This window comes from Haliotis rufescens, unplaced genomic scaffold (genome assembly GCF_023055435.1).
Source record: "Haliotis rufescens isolate VD_foot unplaced genomic scaffold, xgHalRufe1.0.p SCAF_8, whole genome shotgun sequence".
NCBI lineage: Eukaryota > Metazoa > Mollusca > Gastropoda > Lepetellida > Haliotidae > Haliotis > Haliotis rufescens.
The window spans coordinates 30,445,288-30,469,675 of NW_025964372.1; the positions used below are offsets into that span (position 1 = coordinate 30,445,288).

The 24,388-nt window shown below is 39.5% G+C and overlaps 1 protein-coding gene across 1 annotated transcript in view; it reads right to left on the reverse strand.

Moving 5' to 3' along the window:
- Positions 1-11,179: 11,179 nt before the first annotated feature.
- LOC124145541 (serine/threonine-protein phosphatase 6 regulatory ankyrin repeat subunit A-like) overlaps positions 11,180-24,388 on the reverse strand; it is a 33,877-nt gene continuing 20,668 nt past the window's right edge. The window contains exons 9-10 of the mRNA XM_048389775.1: positions 14,919-14,990; positions 11,180-14,445 (exon numbers count right to left, since the gene is read on the reverse strand). Coding sequence (XP_048245732.1) covers positions 11,180-14,445; positions 14,919-14,990 — 3,338 coding nt within the window. The remainder of the gene's footprint in view (positions 14,446-14,918; positions 14,991-24,388) is intronic.

A 24,388-nucleotide genomic window follows, 5' to 3' on the forward strand; every position in this document is an offset into this window, starting at 1 on the left:
GCTGGCCATTTGAGACCTGTCAAAGTAAATGACCTCGTTAAAGCGGACGGAGATCTGACTGACATGAAAAGTTATTCTTATAATTCAACCTCTGAACACATTTAATGTCTTTGTTGTCAAAACTGCATATGGCCAGATTGAAGTTCCAAGCTTTATAGATTCAGATTGTGATGTTGCCAGAAACTGTTTCTAGGGCGCCAAGATCATCACCACCAAGTCCTGGTTTGCGTCTGTGCTTGCTGTTTGATGAATTTTTCGACCACCCGAATCCAAAAACCGGACTTTGTATAGACAGGTTTGCCTTTGTGAACGATGATGACATCGATAACTGCCAATGAAAATGAAAACACAATGAAAAAGACTAAAATTGACAAGTTGACATGAACTTAGTTCACAAATGTATACAGATAAGAAAAACACGAAAAATATGACTACTCACCTTTTCAACGATGGCATGAGAATAAAAACAAATTCATTTTGCAACAACATTTAGACTTTCCGAAAGACATAAGAAAGATACACTATTTCGTACAATTTTGTTACGTTGTGTGAAGAAATAAGAACGTGACACTTTTTTATACCATGTATACGTTTGTCGTAACCGCGACGTCTGCAAAGTACGGCGCCGAGCGGTATGCAGGCTGACTGACGTCCGGGGACCATATGACTATGAGGGTTAATGACACAGGAAAGGTGCAACTAAACATTCTTATTTGCAAATTTATCATTTCTGCATGCACATCAGACAGTTCAGAATTCGAACTGTCTGCTTTGAAGGAGATCAAGGGTAGCATAGAGAGTTACCTTAGCGACATGATTACCAGCATCTGGTTGCGAAATCGATGCACTTTGCTGAACTCGGGAGAGGTTTTGAAATCAAAACAAAAATAATTCAAAATACAAGGAAAAGAAAACTTACCCCAGCGAGCTGATCCTGTGTCCGATATTGAACTAAATGAACTCCGTGAATGCGGACAGCTTAGCACCAAGTCTCCAGATACCGTGTTTGTCTATCAACAGGTATTCGACCATTATGAATCACATCAAAATATCAACAAACTCCCGTCATCTGACTGTGTCCACTCCGCGTTTGACAAATCCTCCTGAAATCCAACATGCACATGTTTCCTATCAGTGACACTTGTCTCAAATCACACACGATGTTCATTTAACTTGTCCGGATAAAACTGTAACGCCGGTTCTCTTGTCATTCCTGGTTTCGGCTGTCTCATATCTGGGTCAAGTCGGGTCATTCATTCCGACACTGTGGCAGCAATCGTACTGTTGTTGTTATAGGTTTGGGCATTTTTGTCAAATGACACATAAAAAAATTGACAGGTTTTCCGTGTTTCCTCTTCTCAATGTGAAATGCATGTATCTGCCGATGCACGACGGGGGCTGTCTGTCAGTCACGAGATCTTGTCAAAACAAGCTTTGATTAAAAAACCTGATGATCCTTTTTGGAAATCTGTCTTCTTTATCAATGCTAGATAGTGTACGCTGTGTGAATCGGACAGAAATATAACTGCAATAATGTGATCTTTACAATTTTTTAACAGAACTATTATTTTTCACGCGTAACAATATGTTAATTGAGTAATGCGGTTGGAATGAGTGGACAGTGTTTTTTCACACGCGGATTGATACAAAACAGCTGATTCTTGATCGGCGACAGTTGATTGTTTTTTTCTTGAAACATGTCTTTAATATGAATATGGGTAATAAATAGAATAACCCACTCGGTACGAGTGATTACGGAAAATATGTCACTCGTGAAATTAATGTTTTAAGTTCCTCGTGGGTTATTCTATATATATATATATATATATATATATATATATATATATATATATACAAAAATGAGGTAAATGTTCACTCGGTGTACATGTAATATAAAATAAAATAATTTATTACCCATATGGGCTCAAATATGCAGTGTAATAACTTTTTGATATTTGCACAGTGTGCAATTAGTGATTCTCGAAGCTGATTGGTCAGTGGAACAAAGATTAATTTTCATTGGACAACGGAACTATTTTTTTCTCATCCCATTCATTCACAAATCCACGCCTTTCCCTTCAGATGTTTTACGTGCTACAATCTCACTGATTCGAGAATTTTAAGACAAGACACATAGTTTCATATCAACAACATGATGTCACATTATCATTTTTTTCATTTATTTCACATGATTTTCATTTTACAGTAAAAACCAAAACTACGTCCCCGTTTGTAAACAAACATGGCTGGCCATTTGAGACCTGTCAAAGTAAATGACCTCGTTAAAGCGGACGGAGATCTGACTGACATGAAAAGTTATTCTTATAATTCAACCTCTGAACACATTTAATGTCTTTGTTGTCAAAACTGCATATGGCCAGATTGAAGTTCCAAGCTTTATAGATTCAGATTGTGATGTTGCCAGAAACTGTTTCTAGGGCGCCAAGATCATCACCACCAAGTCCTGGTTTGCGTCTGTGCTTGCTGTTTGATGAATTTTTCGACCACCCGAATCCAAAAACCGGACTTTGTATAGACAGGTTTGCCTTTGTGAACGATGATGACATCGATAACTGCCAATGAAAATGAAAACACAATGAAAAAGACTAAAATTGACAAGTTGACATGAACTTAGTTCACAAATGTATACAGATAAGAAAAACACGAAAAATATGACTACTCACCTTTTCAACGATGGCATGAGAATAAAAACAAATTCATTTTGCAACAACATTTAGACTTTCCGAAAGACATAAGAAAGATACACTATTTCGTACAATTTTGTTACGTTGTGTGAAGAAATAAGAACGTGACACTTTTTTATACCATGTATACGTTTGTCGTAACCGCGACGTCTGCAAAGTACGGCGCCGAGCGGTATGCAGGCTGACTGACGTCCGGGGACCATATGACTATGAGGGTTAATGACACAGGAAAGGTGCAACTAAACATTCTTATTTGCAAATTTATCATTTCTGCATGCACATCAGACAGTTCAGAATTCGAACTGTCTGCTTTGAAGGAGATCAAGGGTAGCATAGAGAGTTACCTTAGCGACATGATTACCAGCATCTGGTTGCGAAATCGATGCACTTTGCTGAACTCGGGAGAGGTTTTGAAATCAAAACAAAAATAATTCAAAATACAAGGAAAAGAAAACTTACCCCAGCGAGCTGATCCTGTGTCCGATATTGAACTAAATGAACTCCGTGAATGCGGACAGCTTAGCACCAAGTCTCCAGATACCGTGTTTGTCTATCAACAGGTATTCGACCATTATGAATCACATCAAAATATCAACAAACTCCCGTCATCTGACTGTGTCCACTCCGCGTTTGACAAATCCTCCTGAAATCCAACATGCACATGTTTCCTATCAGTGACACTTGTCTCAAATCACACACGATGTTCATTTAACTTGTCCGGATAAAACTGTAACGCCGGTTCTCTTGTCATTCCTGGTTTCGGCTGTCTCATATCTGGGTCAAGTCGGGTCATTCATTCCGACACTGTGGCAGCAATCGTACTGTTGTTGTTATAGGTTTGGGCATTTTTGTCAAATGACACATAAAAAAATTGACAGGTTTTCCGTGTTTCCTCTTCTCAATGTGAAATGCATGTATCTGCCGATGCACGACGGGGGCTGTCTGTCAGTCACGAGATCTTGTCAAAACAAGCTTTGATTAAAAAACCTGATGATCCTTTTTGGAAATCTGTCTTCTTTATCAATGCTAGATAGTGTACGCTGTGTGAATCGGACAGAAATATAACTGCAATAATGTGATCTTTACAATTTTTTAACAGAACTATTATTTTTCACGCGTAACAATATGTTAATTGAGTAATGCGGTTGGAATGAGTGGACAGTGTTTTTTCACACGCGGATTGATACAAAACAGCTGATTCTTGATCGGCGACAGTTGATTGTTTTTTTCTTGAAACATGTCTTTAATATGAATATGGGTAATAAATAGAATAACCCACTCGGTACGAGTGATTACGGAAAATATGTCACTCGTGAAATTAATGCTTTAAGTTCCTCGCTAAAGCTCGGAACTTAAAACATTAATTTCACTCGTGACATATTTTCCGTAATCACTCGTACCTCGTGGGTTATTCTATAAAAAGTCCACGTTAGTCCATCATCTTCTTTATATCAGTATCATACATATAGAATACTAAACGAGCTCCCGTGTAATACCAATTTTATGAAACGAGTGAATAGTTCTGGTATCTGACGAGCGAAAGCGAGTCAGATTCCACAACTATTCACGAGTTTCATAAAATTGGTATTACACGGGAGCGAGTTTAGTATTTTATTTATTACTGGCCATTTATAACGTTTTTAGAATTATACTGTTGAGTGTGAATAGGCTGACACCTACACGATCCACGGCATAATCCAACTGAGTTTAACACAGTAATACATGTACTTCAAATACGTCAAAAGTTGAAACGTATGAATTTAATACCATCCAACGGTCCACCTTTAGAATTCAGGCGTCCGTTCCACAAAATTATCGTAGCGTTAAGGTTATCGCAACCCATATACTTTAACTTAGACCAACGACTGTCGTTGCGCTACCGTACGATCGCTTTGTGGAACGGGGCCTTGCACCTCAAAGTTTACAATCACGTCACAATACCCGATGACGTAATTTGTGGAATTTTGTTGCAAGATCCTACGGCGAAACAATGCCATGTGACGTCAACCTAGCAACAAGGTTGCTGGGGTCATCGAGTGTGCATAAGCTCCTCTCAGTGATCTATCGTCTCCACACGCAATGTCGTTGAATAAGCCAAGGGATGTGGAGAGCTTTCAATATTTGTTCGTGAAAAGTGTTCCGAGAGTACCTAAGCACTCGTTTTGGTATTACACAATGTGTAATACAGCTGTATGTTTATTAAACAGGTGATCTCTTCACGGGCAAGTAATAAAAAGTACTTTCGCTGTCTCATGACAGCTCTTCAGTGTAACTGACAGATGACATATAATGACGTCATACTTATGATGACGTCATAAATTACAACTGTGACGTCATAATGTATTTACATTCTCCATCGACGACACCAAGTAACTTAACAATGGGCGATCTTTTTCAATTTATCTTCCCTTCACTAACCCGCTAGGTGCGCTGACCCGGACGGTCCAACCTTAAACTGACGGCGCATGTGGTATGCGCGATACGAGCACTACATGTTACTATGACGCCTATAGACAGTTAACTAGTATAACCTTCACCTCTGTCGGCAACGGTCACGCTTGTGTGTGGACAGCATATCTTTTCGCCTAAACAATGATTTATCTATTGCCATGTCCGGAAATAAATGTTCCTTGATTTAATGATACATCAGGGATGACCACGACTGATTATATTGTATAGTTATCCACTAGATAGGCGTTCGAAGCGATGCGGTGAGATCAGCTGATCGTTCATCCCAGGTCGCTTTGTTGACGTTTTGCAATCGGTACTGAAAGTGTTGCCCTTGATGTATGAATATGAAAATTAAGTAGATTATTGTATACGTTCCTATATCTATGTTGTAGCATTGCCGAGCAGGCTACATCATATACATGCATTTCAGTATGTACAACGGTGAGGCGATACGGTACGCGAAATGTGAAGGTCTTATGCAACGTTGCCCGTAGCCTCAATGTTGTGAATATTGACAGCAACACGTGTAAGTATTTGTCAGATATATAAGAGAGAGCAATGAGAAATGTTCTCAAGAAATTGTAAGAGTAACAGGCACTGTACAATTACGTCATCAACTAGATATCATGATACAATGTTCAAAATAAAAGAAATGGAAATCACTGAAATCTGTTTTGATATTTTAAGGTTAATTGGTGCATGTTGTATACAAGGATTTTATGTATATGAATGGTAGCTGTTTGTTGCCAGATACTACCATGATTATTTTTCAATATGATCAATGAAAGATATATATTCTTTTGGCCTTTTTTTAATTTTAGAAAGTAGAAAAAAAATTCAGACACAGAGGACCGTATATATTAGTTAAAATACATATTCAAGAGTATTTGTACCAACTACAATTTATATAAAATAAAACAATATATTCATACTAATTGCCAATCTCTATAATGTTGATGGTATTAACAATGCAGTGTCTACATCCAGTTTGCATTGACAATAATCATATGATTGTGACACAGATAAAGCTGATTCTTAACTTCATTTGGCCTTGCTTTTTATGTTTCCTTGTTCTAAACTGATTCCAACTGATTCAAATTCCAACATAAACAAATTATTAATGTTATTCTTTTTTCTCTTCACACCAAGAGATATCTGCCTTGCACAATGACTCTTATTATTTTATTTAATAACTTGGCGCACTTGTGCATGTGTACTAGTATTTGATTACATGTGCATGACTTTTTAGCTGTCATCTGTTTCTGAACTGAATATTATGCTAATAATGATAAGTAACATAAAAAAGCGACTCTGGTATTGTTCCAGGTTTGGAGAATCAATCAATTCATTGTGAAAACATATTTAATTTCTTACAAAAGTTACTTTGATCTTGATAAGATCTAAATAGATTCAAATTAAATAGAGGAGATTAAATTATGCAGTCTTATTCATTTCAGCCAGTCTGTCTAAAATCCGGTCCATTTTTTCAGGCAATAATAAATGAATAAAAATTTAAGAAAATATATACCTTACCTGAGTGAATCAGTCAATATGCATATTGACTGAAATTTTCAGTCAAAATACATATTGGGCCTGATTATAGACACTGACAGTAACATATGTAAGTATAATCTGTTATATGCAAAAACAAATAACATAAATAAATCCATTTATCTACATGGAATGAATGGGGTTTAATTTGCATTTATTTAACCACTAGAAGATTTGATGATAAACTTTCATATTCATATTTACATATAAAATTCATATTTGCTATATGATAATAATATCTACAAAATATACTTTATACTACAGGTGTCTTGAAGCACTCTCGAATGAAAATCAGGATACTTAGATACAGCAGGATAGTGTGTGGGTTTGTATGGGAAATAATTTGTCAACATTAAAATAAATATAATGTTACTAAAACAAGAAGATAAAAACTATGATTTAGATCTATTTATGCATCATACACATTTTGTGGGCTAGTCAGTATGATTTGTTGTTTGTTCGGACACATCTCGGTAATTAACTACTTTTTTAAGAGCATGAGTATCAGAATTCTGTAAGAAATGATGGATCAATGAATTAACACCTGTGATGACTCAGAGCACTTAATGATGGGACACATGTTATAAGGGGCAGAATAATAAAATCTCTTATTTCAATGTATGATGACTGGTATGTATATTGCAACTGAGTAACTGAGTGCTTAATAGATGCATGGTAGATGTTCATTTGGGCTATTTCTAAAATAATAATTTAAATTTAAATATTCAGATGCAACTTTAATTTTGATATAAAAAGTAACATTTAAAATCAGTTGTTTTATTATTTTGAACGTTATTTCTTCTTAAAATATTTGTAAAGGCACGGATGTATACTTACTATATAGATCATTGGTAAAGGCCTGTCAAAGATGTCTGTGTGCTGCAAATGTTGGCGTATCACTAATTTTATTAAATTGAAGTCCATGGTAGTATTTGTTGAAATTTGAATGCTTGAATTGTTGTGGGAAATAACACAAAGGCTGATAAATAAAATGAGTTTGCATTATTTCATGGATGCAATATGTTAGCCCAGACTGACAGAATGCCTCGCTGTTTTCTGACGTAGAAAATACCGTGGCAATATACCATTTTTCATGACGTTTTTCCCGCTATATTTCAAAGTGACAATTCGTCTTGCAGTTGAAGACTCAACAAATGTTGATATTATAAACTAATAATCACTACAAAATATGTGCTAGTTAAAAATATTCAGTTGTAAACGACCGTTTTTGAACGAAGGTGCAACAGGATAACTCTTTAGCTTGGCTCCGTCTCTACATGTCAGAAGTTGTCGCAGCGCGCATTGATCCGGGAACCAGACCGGAAGCGACAGTTAGGACCGTCGCTTATATCATTTCAAAAGGAGAGTTATTGCCCTTTGGGACAAAAAGATCGCCCATTGTAGGGAGACATTTGAATTAAATATACAGTATTTGTAAAGTAATAGTGCAACATTTACGATTGAAATGACAAATCTAGTAATACATTCTAGAGTTCAATTTTGGTTTCATCAATTGGATAAACATTTGTTCTTTTTCCAGTCTCAGCTGCTTGTTACTTGTATACAATTTATAAAACGAAAAAATAGTAAAATTCCCGTTTCCGCAATCACCAATGTGTTTGCTGACACCTAAGCATCGAACATTAGGGTCTCTAATCTGCTGTTTGTGTACAGTGACTCTATTATCCTATTCAGAGTTATTTTCACGAAACGAACGGATAATAGCAACCCAACTCTGTCGGCCAAAACACGTTTCATTGAACGTAAAAGGCAAAATAGTGTGTGAACATTATAAGAATTGATCACTGAAAATCAGTGATGACACCAGGTGTTCGCGAAAAGAAACACCATGTCTCGCACAACCAGTAGCTACGACCACTTACACAGTTTGCGTAAAAAAGTAAGCGTTTGTTTGTTGTATGACGTAAGACTGATTCCCCTGACGCCCAACCTCGACTTAAACTGCAGTGAGTGAATGTTGATTTATGCGCCAGTCAGCAACATTTTTAAACTACATCGGCGTATGTTAGTAGTCGATTCAACACAGATTAGCAGTGGATCTTTTATAGTCATTAATAGATAATGAAAACAGACGCATAAATGTGTATTTAATCGTTATTTCCGAGAAATCCCAGACTGTTCACAGCTCTCCTGTAAACTATCACACGATTTCCCAGTGCTGATGTATCATTGTGATCTGTGTGTACCATGTCTGATTATATCAAATTCAGTTGTATCACACGTTTGTTCTTCCCGTAGATGACCAACATCTTTATTCAATGCTTACCATGCCAAACATTCCCGTCCACACTTCATCGTCAGTGTTTGTAATTGTTTGTAAACATAACTATAACGACGCCAGGGCAAGATGACTCCTCATTTTAGTTAGTGAGTGAGTTTGGTTTAACGCCGCTTTTAACGTTATTACAGTTATACCACGGCGGGTCAGCTTAATGAGGGAGGAAAGCTCGGAGTGATGCAGGTCTCAGACGTTTACCACTTCGGTGATACCCACGAGCACGGGTATGGTGCTGACAAACCAAGAAACATAATTAGGGCGAACCGGGATTCGAACCCACAATCATAGGTTTCTGGCGTGCCCAAGGGACGCAACTCTGCACAGCGAATCGCGGCATTTTAGTTAGACAGTAAGCATGTATACACATATGGTAAGCCACGTGAACAGTCGACAAAGTCACGTACAATGTCAAAAACAATTTTATTTAATAAAGGTATGAGAGGTAATGTGAATTTTAGTCGGCCCTAACTAGTGTTCAGGGAAACTTGAATAATCTGTACATGGAGTAGAGGGAAGACACATCCACCTTTCCATCGATCGATCCATTCATCCATCCATCCACCCACCCACCCACCCAACCACCCATCCATCCACCCATCCATCCACCCACCCATCCATCCATCAATCCATCCATTCACCCACCCAACCAGCCACCCATCCATCCATCCATCCATCCATCCGCCTCTAAACCCATCCATTTTAATGCTTTCTCTATAAGGCTAATAAGTTCAGAGAGTTTGGAGGTCAACTTGGCACGTTCTAAAAACAAGGTGCTGTCGGCAGTGACGTCAGCAGGCAACCGTACAGTGTCACATGACGAGATTCAGCCAGTCACGTCACAGAACTGACACACCTGACACCAGTACATCTATTTTATGGCACACTTCATCAACAATATGTGAGTTACATCAATGCTCCAAACTGATTTTGATCTCAGTTTCAACAGGCTTTAGATAGTGAGTTATAGATTGAAGCTACTAAACGCAATTGCAGTGGAAAGATGAAAAACGTGTATGCACTGGTATTTTAACAGACCTGCAAGATTTGAGAAATATAACAGACCGCACGGTTCCAAGCAGAATTAGGGGAACAGAACAATACTCTATCTATCTATCAGGTATGTCATTTGTCATGTCCATGCTCCTTATAAATTTATGGAAACATTCACAAAACATGGAAACTGTCCTTCCGTACTAGACACATGCAAATTATTTATCAACGTCTCATAATGATCGATTGTCCAAATGCACATCCTGTTTAATAGTATGTGACTTTAGGATTAAAATGTATCATTTCTTTGTTGTCTGCAAACAGTTGGATTACATTATTTGACACTCAACTGACGCTATGCCTTTTTCATATTTCGAACTGTGCGGGAAGATTCAGAGAGACAAACCCTATCTAAAAGACTGTGTGATAAGAGGGATGACTTCAACTTTCTAATAGACAACTTTGCCTTGATGCCAATAGGCGAGACAAAACCATTTCCATAATCTTAAGAAAAGTTTGCTCGATTGTTCTCCATAAGTTGAGAAACTTAGAAGCTAGCTAAAGCCTGGAGCTGCTGGAGTATTGTTTGTAAAAGTGACAGTGAATAAAATGGATTCTTAAACACACGTCTATGATCTAGTCCAATTGGTCTTTTGGAATCGTGTAATGGACTCTTCTCGTGATCATGGAAAGGGTTTTGTTGTTTTCATTTATTGCTTCACACACACGACTCCACTACCACACACTCCACTTTGACCACAGTAACACAGTCAATACAACAGGACCTATATACCGTCATGCCAGCAAACGGACCGTGTCATATAAAACCCCAAACATACTATACACTCGTATATATTCTTTGTCAGACGTCTCAGGATCATATTCTGATCGTAAGAGGCAATTAGTACATCTGGAGGTCAGATTCGGTGCCTCGGTTTACTGTGTGTCGTTGACAGCGTGGAACATTGCCCACAATACACGATTGTCACGACTAGTTACAGGCTGCCGTCATCACAAACAAACAAACGAACAAGTTAACTGCAACACACAGTTCTTCCACCCCCCACAGAAGGTGAGTTGATATCCTAGTGGCAGAGTCGATCTCACTTAACTGTGTTTGCTTCAACGTTACAGGCATAACGATGTTGAACAATACAGATGCATGTGACCTTCATAATAACCTTCATGTGTATCCCCGTGAAGACAACAATCTGACAACATCGTCTTGCTGGAAATCCCGTGCCACCTGTACAGGAGTCTGGCCGTAGATGTTTGTACTGGACACGTCCACTGATGGCACTACGAGGAGCTGGCGAACTATGTCTACACTACCCCCAAGGCAGGAAAGATGTGAGATGTTGTTACCTTCATCATCTACTTCTGACAGGTTACATCCTTGACTCACCAGAAGATCCCAAACCTTCTTCTTACCATTAGCTGCTGCCGTCATGACAGCAGTTCTCCCATACTTACCTCTGCTCTCTTTGTCAGCTATGTCATGTGAGATGAGATAGTCAACAATCTGTACATTGTCACTGAGACATGCAGCATGTAGGATGTTACCACCATTATCATCCACTACTGACAGGTTACAACCTTTACTCACAAGCAGATCGAAATTCTTCTTCTGACCATCAGCTGCTGCCACCATGACAGCAGTTCTCCCCCACCCTCCTCTGCTCTCTATGTCAGCCATGTCATGTGAGATGAGATAGTCAACAATCTGTACATTGTCACTGACACATGCAACATGTAGGATGTTGTCACCATCATCATCCACAACTGACATGTTACACCCTTTACTCACCAGTAGATTGAAAACCTTCTCCTTTCCATTAACTGCTGCCACCATGAGAGCAGTTCTCCCCCACCTTCCTCTGCTCTCTATGTCAGCTCTGTCATGTGAGATGAGATAGTCAACAATCTGTACATTGTCACTGAGACATGCAACATGTAGGATGTTGTCACCATCATCATCCACAACTGACATGTTACACCCTTTACTCACCAGTAGATTGAAAACCTTCTCCTTTCCATTAACTGCTGCCACCATGACAGCAGTTCTCCCATACTGACCTCTGCTCTCTATGTCAGCTCTGTCATGTGAGATGAGATAGTCAACAATCTGTTCATTGCCACTGAGACATGCAACATGTAGGATGTTGTTACCTTTATCATCCACAACTGACAGGTTACACCCTTTACTCACCAGAAGATCCAAAACCTTCTTGTTACCAGCAGCTGCTGCCACCATGACAGCAGTTCTCCCCCACTTTCCTCTGCTCTCAAAGTCAGCTATGTCATGTGAGATGAGATAGTCAACAATCTGTACATTGTCACTGAGACATGCAACATGTAGGATGTTGTTACCTCGATCATCCACTACTGACAGGTTACACCCTTTACCCACAAGAAGATCAAAAACCTTCTGATGACCTCTAGTTGCTGCTTTCATAACAGCAGTTTCCCCATACAGACCTCTGCTCTCTATGTCGGCTTTGTCATGTGAGATGAGATAGTCAACAATCTGTACATTGTCACTGAGACATGCAACATGTAGGATGTTGTTACCTTCATCATCCACAACTGACAGTTTACATCCTTTACTCACTAGAAGATCGAAAACCTTCTTCATTCCATTAACTGCTGCCACCATGACAGCAGTTCTTCCATACTGACCTCTGCTCTCTTTGTCAGCTCTGTCATGTGAGATGAGATAGTCAACAATCTGTACATTGTCACGGAGACATGCAACATGTAGGATGTTGTCACCTTTATCATCCACAACTGACAGTTTACATCCTTTACTCACTAGAAGATCGAAAACCTTCTTCATTCCATTAACTGCTGCCGTCATGACAGCAGTTCTCCCCCACCTTCCTCTGCTCTCTATGTCAGCTATGTGATGTGAGATGAGATAGTCAACAATCTGTACATTGTCACTGAGACATGCAACATGTAGGATGTTGTTACCTTCATCATCCACTACTGACAGGTTACACCCTTTACTCACCAGAAGATCAAAAACCTTCTTGTTACCATCAGTTGCTGCCTTCATGACAGCTGTTCCCCCATACCTGCCTCTGCTCTCAATGTCAGCTATGTCATGTGAGATGAGATAGTCAACAATCTGTACATTGTCACTGAGACATGCAGCATGTAGGATGTTGTCACCTTTATCATCCACTACTGACAGGTTACACCCTCTACTCACCAGGAGGTCAAATACATTCTTCTGACCATCAGCTGCTGCATCCATGACAGGAGTTCTCCCCCACCCTCCTCTGCTCTCTATGTCAGCCATGTCATGTGAGATGAGATAGTCAACAATCTGTACATTGTCACCGAGACATGCAACATTTTGGATGTTGCTACCTTCATCATCCACAACTGACAGGTTACACCCTTTACTCACCAGTAGATTAAAAACCTTCTCCTGACCATCAGCTGCTGCCACCATGACAGGAGTTCTCCCCCACTTTCCTCTGCTCTCAATGTCAGCTATGTCATGTGAGATGAGATAGTCAACAATCTGTACACTTTCACTGAGACATGCAACATGTAGGATGTTGTCACCATTATCATCCACAACTGACAGTTTACATCCTTTACTCACTAGTAGATTGAAAATCTTCTCCTGACCAGCAGCTGCTGCCAACATGACAGAAGTTCTCCAACACCATCCTCTGCTCTCAATGTCAGCTATGTCATGTGAGATGAGATAGTCAACAATCCGTTCACTGTCACGGATCCATGCAGCATGTAGGATGTTGTTACCATCAGCATCCACTACTGACAGGTTACACCCTTTACTCACCAGGAGATCAAATACTTTCGTCTGACCATCAGCTGCTGCCAACATGACAGCAGTTCTCCCATACTGACCTCTGCTCTCTATGTCAGCTATGTCATGTGAGATGAGATAGTCAACAATCCGTTCATTGCCACCAAAAGATGCAGTATGTAGGATGTTGTTACCATCATCATCCACAACTGACAAGTTACACCCTGCACTCACCAGTAGATCAAACACACTTTTGTGTCCTGCATTTGCCGCTTCCATCACAGCCGTTCTACCACACATTCCTTTACTCTCCAGACTGACTACACGATGTGAGACCAGATATTTAGTGATGTCAAAATTGCCCCCAAAACAAGCGACGTGAAGAATATTGTTGCCATTGTCTAGTACAGCAGATAAATTACATCCCTCTCTCACTAACACATCAAATATGCCCCTATAACCTATATCTGCTGCAGTCAACACAGGTGTCCAGCCACCCTCGCTCCTGGTATTTATGTCCACAGACCCCGTGGCAATGATGTTCTTCACTATGCCCAGCTTCCCTTCTCGACAGGCTTCACTCAGCATGTTGTTCCGGTCCACGTGGATCAGCTTCATGTTTCCCTCCTCCATCTCCCGCTTGGAAGTCAGGTGCGGCGGCTGGCCTGGAAATAGTAACGGCGTGGCAACTTAGAGGATTCATTGAGTGTACCTGTTCCTTTAACTCAAAGTAGTTATCTTCGTGTGCACTAATAACATATTCAAGGCATACATGTGTCCCATGTAATGAGACGGAGTTGTAAGGCGCCACAGTTTACTGTGCAGAGTTGCGTCCCTTTGTGTCGCACCAGGTTTCTATGATCGGAGGTTTTAAGCCCAGATTCGACCTGAGATGGTCCTTGATTTATCACCATACTGCCCACGATTGGTTCTCACCGAAAAGCTGAACATGTACGACCCGCTTCACTGACCTGCTCAAACATGAAGCTGAGGTATTATGGTATGACTGAAATACTGCAGAAAGTCACTCACTCACACGCCGTTACAGTCAGATGTACTCAGCTTGATATTGTCATGGTTGCTGTTATGGACGTTATATGTTTTGTAACGGATCAGCTAAACGCTAAAAAATAGCTACCTCCTTCCTGTCGCCATTGTTTCCCCTCTGCTCTGGGTGTGTCTTCTGAAACGGACTCCTGGTCACCAGAATCTGGAGGAAACATGATGAATCTACATCATATTGTCTTGTATTAAGTAACTCATTGAGACTCGGGTAATTCGTTCTACGTCTGCGATCACTATATACAAATGTAAAGAAGTAAGGGACCTGACAATTGTCAGTAAGTATGGATGAACTCCAGGTACTACCACGATGACTTTCACACATTGTGCCCATGTGCAGAATCAAACCCGACCTCCGGCGTGACGAGCGAAAGACGCTGGGTCACACAATAAGAAGCAGAATAATATTGCGTGTTTAATTTGGGCGAGTACCGTCATTGTCAAACAATCTCTGGTCATCCTCGAAGTACAAGTGATGAATTCATGCGGAATCGTACAATCGACTCTACTTATGGCAGAGATATTTTATGAATATGTACAGGTTCTGTCGTATTTATTAGCATAAACTAGACAATAGGTTACTCACTGTTGATGGGAACAGTTTGTTTCCCGTGGGACATATCCTCGGCTGCCATGTCATGAAAACGGCAGTTAATAAACGTGTTTCCTGAAATACATTAGAAAGAATAGAGGAACTATTGTTCACCGGGTTCGTTCACAGTTAGTTGTTGTTTGATGCCGTTGTCAGCAATAGTCAAGCTAAACAATGGCATCCTGTAAACAATAGGTGAATAATCTGAATATTATAACCATCGTCAAACACCATCAGGGAACGATGAAATGCAGCCAATCAAGCCACATAACCTGGCCAATAGGTTCTCAGATGAATTTGATTTTTGATTGTTCCTGTGTATGTATTTAAACGCCATGAGGAAAATTAGATTTTCAAGCTCTTCCCGCCTGTCTAGTTTAGAAGTTTAATGTTAACAAACAAACGGAGTCCCAGATATATGGACTTCATGAATTCACTCCTTGAGTGAATGTGTGAATGTGTGGGAGTGAGCTTCAAAAACAACTAAGTTGCATGTGATTTTACAGGTATGGACATTCATGTTGCAAGGTAAGTGAGGAAGAAAGGAAGGAAGGCAGGAAGGAAGGAAGGAAGGAAGCATTACCTTGGGTATAATGCTGGTCATTTGTCACCCCAGCTACGTTTGATTGGCCTGTCGTTCCCTGGCCGTCTGTTCCTTTGATAATATGGCCTGGGCGATATGAAGCACTGGAACCTTTAAACACAATATAGACGTGAACATATGAGGATTCATTGACTCTAAAAGGATGATTACAGCTGAGAATGACGAGCTGACAAACAGTCATCTGTATTTACATCATCAAGATTATATTCCAAAACTCAGCTATCATACTCACACAGCAGATAGTTGAATAGGAGGTCAGTGTAAAAGATGAATGGAGAATAATTTGAAAGGAATTTATGTACAGTTTACAACATAATCCCTGCACTAACGGTAATGTATCCTGTGACTCAATGTTTATCCAGAGTTCTTCAGCACGCACTTGTCTATTCGATGTTGTTATTTTCATAACACTTACAACTTCTAACACGTGTTTTACAATACCACGCACTCATACAACGTTTCTATTCCTATTCGAGGTTGTAATACACAAACCGTTGCGAAGCAATATGCCCGTTGTCATAATTTCTGTTGATGTTCAGATACACAATGATAACAGTCACAAACATTTAAAGAAAATCCAAGCCGAACTATCCTCCCTTAAAAAGTAATATCAAGAATTACTTACGACCAGGGAAGGCATGAACTGTTGTCGGGTCATCTTGAGGCACTTTAGCTCCGCTTAATAGTGTTTGAGTTGTAGACCCTTTTGTTGCTGCTGATGTCGGGCCAGTTGCTGTTGATGGGACTGATCCTGTTTCTGAGACTGTCACTGTTGATTGTGTGGATGACCCTTTTGCCGCTAATGATGATGTTGCTCTTGCAGCTGTTGTTGGTGTTGATTCATCTTTGCGTTGCATTTCGAACGGTTTATCTCAGAAACCTTTTCTACAAAGACAACTGTGAAAACAACATTTGAGAAACACATTGACGTTTCCTTCGTGGTATATATGTTTTGGAATAGTAAAGACGTATAAACTGTAGCCACAAACGGGATGACAATGTAGCAAAGTGGTTAACGCAATGTATCATCGTTCCTCAACACGTGAGGCACATGTACGTCTTCCAATATCATAACTATTTACTCAAACAAACAACACATATGTCGGCCCAGCATTTGACTTGTTCTATACTTTATTGGTGCTCTCAGTCCTATTTCCATCGAAATTATTTATGCAGTTTATTGTATGGAACTATTATGTCTTTAAGAGCACAATTCACATTTGAATATCATCAGGATTAGATCTACAATTACAATTACATATAAATCAATGTGAAATAGTGGATAGGCTATACGTTAACCTTGTTACCAAGATTACCAGAAATTAATTAGAAGTTCATTTCATCAGTTTACGGAATTAATGTATGTCTACATATTTGTGGCTAATGAAGCTTGATTACATTGACATTGACATTTAACTATTACAATCCGAGCTTGATTGGGTAAAACTGACAGTTGACAACCTTGGATAAATGAGGTCAATGTAACAATCATTAAAACGTCTACACATACAACAGAGCAATCCCGCATTCAGTCTACACACAAGTCACTTCAACACAATGCTATACTTGATAAACCAAGTATAAACAAAAGCTTCACGAAAGGTGTTTCAATGTCAGCGTCCTCTGCCACAGTGGTATATGACTTGGTAAAATGTTTTATAGCAGATATACACAAACGTGCAGGAGTGAATACCGAGTACCCGAGCATGTATTATACAAGTTCGATCATATCTACAATGACTGAAATCACTGAAATCAACTTTTCACTGGGTAGTCTGTTTCAGTAATACAGACAAAAAGTACCACTTCGCAGTGTTATAGTTGCTAGAAGAGTCGTTGCATACTTGCCCACTTCCAAGATCAGCGTCACGGTGCTGGTTTCAAGGACGCCTACCGGCCGACATATTGTATGTAGACACAGTGACACTGCATGTTAACTTATTCGCCTTACCTGCTGCCGCGTTTTTATATGACGCTGTTACTATGTGTTGGGGCGGACTTATTTTACAACTGAAGGGGGTTAGAGTAGGACCGGTCGATCTTCCTAACAGTTGTTTATTAACATTTGCTTGAGCTTCTTAACTGTGTGTACTAGTCTCTTCAAGTATCGTTATGAATATAATATCACAACATAATATCCCCCTTTTCGCGAATGGAATCTGTTTCGAGGAATAATCATTCGTTGACGTTTTGTATTTACCTACCAAGACAACACATTTGTATGAACACACAATGCCATTTAGAAAGTGGTCAAATGTACCAAATGTTATATTTGGGATAACACTTTCTGAGTAAAGTACAGATTCTCAGTAGAAAACAACTTACTCAGTACACTAAGAACCGATAGACACCAATGGTTGGATTGGGAATGGATGCCTTCTCGCTTATGTATCGGAAAAATAACTCCCAAAGACCCAGAATCAGGAAAGTATTAAACACCACTTTAAGATACGGGACAAAAATATCATAAGCATGTTTAAAATATTCTGAAATAAGGTGGTCATTTCCTGCGGATTTATCAAATTTCAAAGAGTTAATAGCACATAGCACCTCTTGTGAAATTTGGGAGTCCAGAATATTACAGGGCATATCATCATGAATATCATTAATAGTCGTTTCGGTGATTCCCGTATCTTCATCTGTTGGATTGTGAAACACGTTTTTTATATGATCGACCCACTGTGATCATGATACATAAGCTACACAAGTTGCCACAATCTGAGATAATCCTTTCATGCATTGAGCAGCTGTACAAATGGTTTCTGTGAATAAAATAATAATATCATCTATATTTTCTGGTAGTAACAGGGGGCACGGGTGGCCCAGTCGTCTAAGGTGCCGCGATTGGCTGTGCAGACTTGCATCCACTGGACACGTCAGAAACCTATGATTGTGGGTTCGAATCCCGGTTCGCCCCGATCATGTTTCTAGGTTTGTCAGCACCATGCCCGTGCTTGAGGGTTTCACCGAAGTGGTAAACGTCGGAGACCTGCATCATCCTCCCACATTAAGTTGACACGCTGTGATATAACTTGAATACTGTTAAAAGCGGTGTTAAACCCAACTCACACACTCTGGTAGTAACAGAGTACATTGTTCAAACAATCAACCACATGAGGCAATACTAGTTCATCTCTAAACTGTTGTAGTTTCGCCATGTCCCACACATAGCGGTAGTTTTCGCGAGGCGCACATGCGGTCCCTGCTGCTTCAACGGGAATCTCCTGATCACATGCTAGAAATGAACAAGATAGTGGAAGATGTGAGGATTCTGCCCTCGACACAATATCAATGTGTTTACAGTGGAAGAATAAAAAGTTGGATACAATAAATGTTGTCAATTGCACTGGAGCCTTAGTAACCGATGTAAATATAATCACCAATACCTGAATCCGTACCACAGCGACCATTTAGAATAGACAAGTCGAGAGCGGCACACATATTTAAGAGATACTTTCAGGCATTGTTTACAATGTTATCACATGACACTCTATCTATGTTGATACTTTCTGACAGAACTGAGATATTCTCGTCACCTAAGACCTCGGCGATATCATCATCAATATGATCATACAGTGTCCCTGTCCGGGCGTTGAGTGATTGATTTAAGATTTATAGTCACATCGGCAATATTTCAGCCATATCCTGACTTAATCAAGTTGGACATTAATAATACATAAATATAGACATTAAAATCTGTCGACAAAGGACAGTAAAAACACTAGACTATCACAGATGTAGATTTAAAACGAGCATATCATCATAAAATTTGAAACAATTCATAACAGTACACAATAAAAATGGGCTATGGATCACCAATAACCAAAGGTAGGTCACCATACTAGGTACCATGGGGACTTTCGATACGTCTACTACCTACATGGTAACCCAGCAAGATTTACACCATCGCTCTGGCTACTGGTGATTGTCAGTAAGTTTAAGCCAAATCATTAAAAATCAACAAGAATTCTGCGATTAAAAACATGGAAAATTATTTTACGTTACTTCAACCCCCTTTGAAGGGAACAATCTCAGTTTTTAGTTCATTCTACCAAATTAAAATCACATACTTTTTACAATACATATCAAAATTTATCAATCAACTCTATTTCTTTTAAAAACCCAAGAATTAAACGAGAACTTACAGTAAAAAGATCCTTTGTGGATGAAACCTGGAAATAATTATCCCTTGTGATGGAAAAATCGATACAGTCAAGCAAGACATGCTTGACTGTGATTCATTCATCACAAGGGACACAAAATGGAGGATCTTCACCTATCAATAAATACTCATGTGTATCACGCGAATGGCCAATACGACATCGTCGCATAATGACCTCTTCAAATCTGGACTGACAACCCAAGTAAGTATGACCGATATTTGCTTTTATTGCATGTCATTTATTTATACCCACTTGAGTGTCCCACTTTTTTTGCATTAGGTCTTTGATATAACATCTAATTACAGGTTTATAGTCACTGTATGGTATAAGAAGTGGTGTCATAGATTTGTTTAGTGCTGCTTTTGCTGCAGCATCAGCCATAGTGTTACGCGTGATTCCAACATGACTGAGTAACCAACAGAAAACGATGTCGTATTGGCCAGTAGCAAGGTCATTATATAGTTCTAAAAAATCTAAAATTAATTGATGACTTGAAAAGCTCGAAGTTATTGCCTCTAAACAAGATAGTGAATCTGGGAAGATGATGAACCGTTTGCTGCTAGATTGTTTTTGAATATATTCCAAAGCCGTTAATATGGCTTTGGCTTCAGCTGTGAAAATTGAGCTATGGTCTGGTAATCGGTATGATACGGTTTTGGATCCAATGACAGCAGCACTGGAGACTGTGCTACCATCCTTGGATCCATCTGTAAAAATGGAACGGTGGGATTCATATTTAGTTCTAACTTCTATAAATTCTTGTTGGTATATGAATTGATTTGTGTCTGATTTTTTAAATTGTGTAAGAGTAAAGTCTACCTCCAGTCTGATAAGTTGCCAAGGAGGAGAAGACAGAAGCCTGAAAGGAGGAATATTATTTAAATCAATATTTGCAGCTGTAATGTGGAGTTTAATCCGAATGCCTAGTGGTGGGACCAGCTTAGGCTTACCATGAAATACCTTTTCGTAACGGGGTTGAAATATACAGTTATATGCAGGGTTTAACGGGTTAGAATGTAATGTATTGAAGCGATAATTTGATACGCCGTTGCTTCAAAGATGGTTCATCAGCTTCTACATATAAGCTTTCCACAGGATACGTTCGAAATGCGCCAAGACAAAGTCGTAGGCCCTGATGGTGAATTGAATGTAATTTTTGTAAATTGCTCTTACAGGCTCCACCATAAACGATGGAGCCATAATCTAATTTAGAGCGGATCAGAAACTTATACAAGTGGAGGAGGGTTGTCTGATCACCTCCCCACTTTGTATTGGCAACAACTTTCAACAAATCTAGAGCCTTCAGGCATTTAGTTTTGAGATAATTAATATGCGGCTTAAAAGTTAAATGGTGATCGAAAATGAGACCCAGGAACTTGGCCTCTTCTACAACCTTGATAGGAGTGCCATGTGAAAATAGCTCTGGGTCTTTGTGGTGCTTGTATTTCCTGCAAAAATGAATACAATTGGTCTTAACTTTGGAAAACTTAAAACCGTTTTCGAGACACAATTTTTCGATTTTGTTGAGACATCACTGCAACTGTCTCTCGATGGTACGCATATTTTTGCCACAACATGAAATGTTAAAATCGTCCACAAAAAAGTGAATCATCAATGGAATCATTTAAAACCTTTGACAGACTATCAATCTTTATGCCAAACAGAGTTACAGACAAAATATTGCCTTGTGGGACACCCTGATCCTGATTATAATGGTCAGACAGTGTGGAACCCACACGAACCTGAAATTGTCGGTCTGTTAAAAGTTGGGATATAAATTGAGGCAAACGGCCTCTTAACACCAAATCATATAGATCTTTTAAAATACCATGCTTCCATGTGGTATCATATGCTTTTTCTAAATAAAAAAAGATTGATACTGTATGCTGATTATTGACAATTGCATTTTTGACAAAGGGTTCTAAACGTACATGTACCAGATGGTCAATGGTACTTCTATTTTGACCGAAACCGCATTGAATGTTACATATGAGATTGTTAGTTTCCAAGTACCACAGCAGTCGATTATTTACCATTCGTTCCATGGCTTTGCACACACAGCTGGTTAGTGATATTGGTCTAAAATTAGATGCATCAGTATGGTCCCTACCAGGTTTAGGTATGGGAACAACTATTGCATTACGCCACGAAAGAGGAATATTTCCAGACCTGATCAAATACATCAAGAAGCGTCTCTAAACATGAATCAGGCAAATGCTTCAGGAGCTGATAGTGAATATTTTACTATCAACCCTCCTGTTGTTTCTGATATTTTTGAAACTTAGGATCGTAGTTCGATGATGAAGAGTGTTTGGCCAGCGTTTCGCCAAATTTATTTGCAATGTCCAATTTATCCGTTAACAGATGGTCACCGTCCTTGAGATGATGGACACTCGATTTTGAACCTTTGCCTTTAAGTTTAGCAATCATGTTCCACACCTTGGATATAGGCGTGCGAGAATTAATTTTAGCGACATAATTCCTCCAAGACTTACGCTTATTTTGCTTGAAGGTACGGCGTGCCTTGGCACTTGTAATATTAACATGATTTAAATTATGTACAGTTGGATCTCGGCGGAAATATTTCTCAGCCTTTTTCCTTCCCTTCCTAGCCAGTTTGCACTCATTATCAAAGCATGGTTTTCGAATGTGTGGATTTGCAGAGGACTTTGGAATGGTTATGTCGGCAATTTCGTTTAAAATATAAGACAGCTGAATAGGATCAGTTACATTCCTGAACACATCAGTACAGAGTTCCCGAAAGAAAGGCCAGTTGGCTTTGGTAAGTTCCACCTTGATGTGGTTGGAACATCAGATGGATTATTTGCTGTTAGGATTCCGGGCGTTGAAATCCCCGCCTATGAGGATGTGTATATCTCTGTTTAATGACCCAATAGTTTCTATAAGAAAGGTGAAGAATAAATTCAAACCACACTTGATTTGTCTTTTACTAAACCAACTTGATCCTGGCAGATTGACATATACACAGCAAATAAGAATGTCTTTTTCAAGATTAAATACACATTTATCTAGAAGTAAAAATGTGTATCTCTTGGAGACGTTATCTACAGTAGGGAAACACTTATGCCTTGCCAGGGGCCAGTTTTCCACGTGTGACATCACGTCAACAAGGAAACCATATTTGGTTGGTGCTTCTACCAAACTGCCACATTAACAGTTCGAATAATTCCTGGGTTGAGACCAATTAGTGGCAGAACTGTGCACAACTGTTTCAGAGAGCACAACATCCGGTCCTGACGTCCAGTGATACGCCTAATTTGGCTTCCACGTCACCGTCACGCACGCCTAGCTTGGTGTAGACAGAATCTGTGTGTCAGAAGACAAGTCACCTGAGACAGTATACGGTATACAGATGAGTCCAGGTTTCATCTGGACAGCTGTGATGGTCAGTGTCAGGCACACACAGCTAGGTATAGACAGCGTCTGAGGTTCAGAAGACAGTATACCGTTCACACATGAGTCCAGGTCTCATATGGGCAGCTCTGACAGTCATGCAAGGGTGGACTTGTAATGGTTTGGAATTACAACTCAAGGGAGAACTCATCAAGGATGATTGCAATTTGAAAGGCATACCCTACCGGGACGACATCTTTCAAGATAGTGTTCCACCATTTGTTCAAATGCAGGAACATAACGTCACTATGCAGCAGGACAATGCTCGCCCACACGTTGCACGTGTTGCTGTTCTGCCATGACAGGCTGTTTCTCCACACATCTCCCCCATAGAGCGTCTCTGGAATTAAATGGATCGCTAGCTCAGTTGAGCCAATCTTAAGGTTGACATTTTGAACAACGTTTCTCAGGCTGTTTACATGATAATAAGATGGCGGAAGAATGAGTGAGTGAGTATGGTTTTACGCCGCTTTTAGCAATATTCCAGCAATATCACGGCGGGGGACACCAGAAATGGGCTTCACACATTGTACCCATGTCGGGAATCGAATCCGGGTCTTCGGCGTGACGAGCGAACGCTTTGACCACAAGGCTACCCGACCGCCCCAGATGGCGGAAGAAATTGAAGGAATTAGCAACAGGAATAATTAATGTAAATATCTATTTAGTCATAAGGCCAATTTCAATTACAAATAATGTTTTATGCGAAAGAAAAACCAAAAATATAAACAAACATTTTTTCATCAATTGCAAGCAAAATCGGTATATGTTCT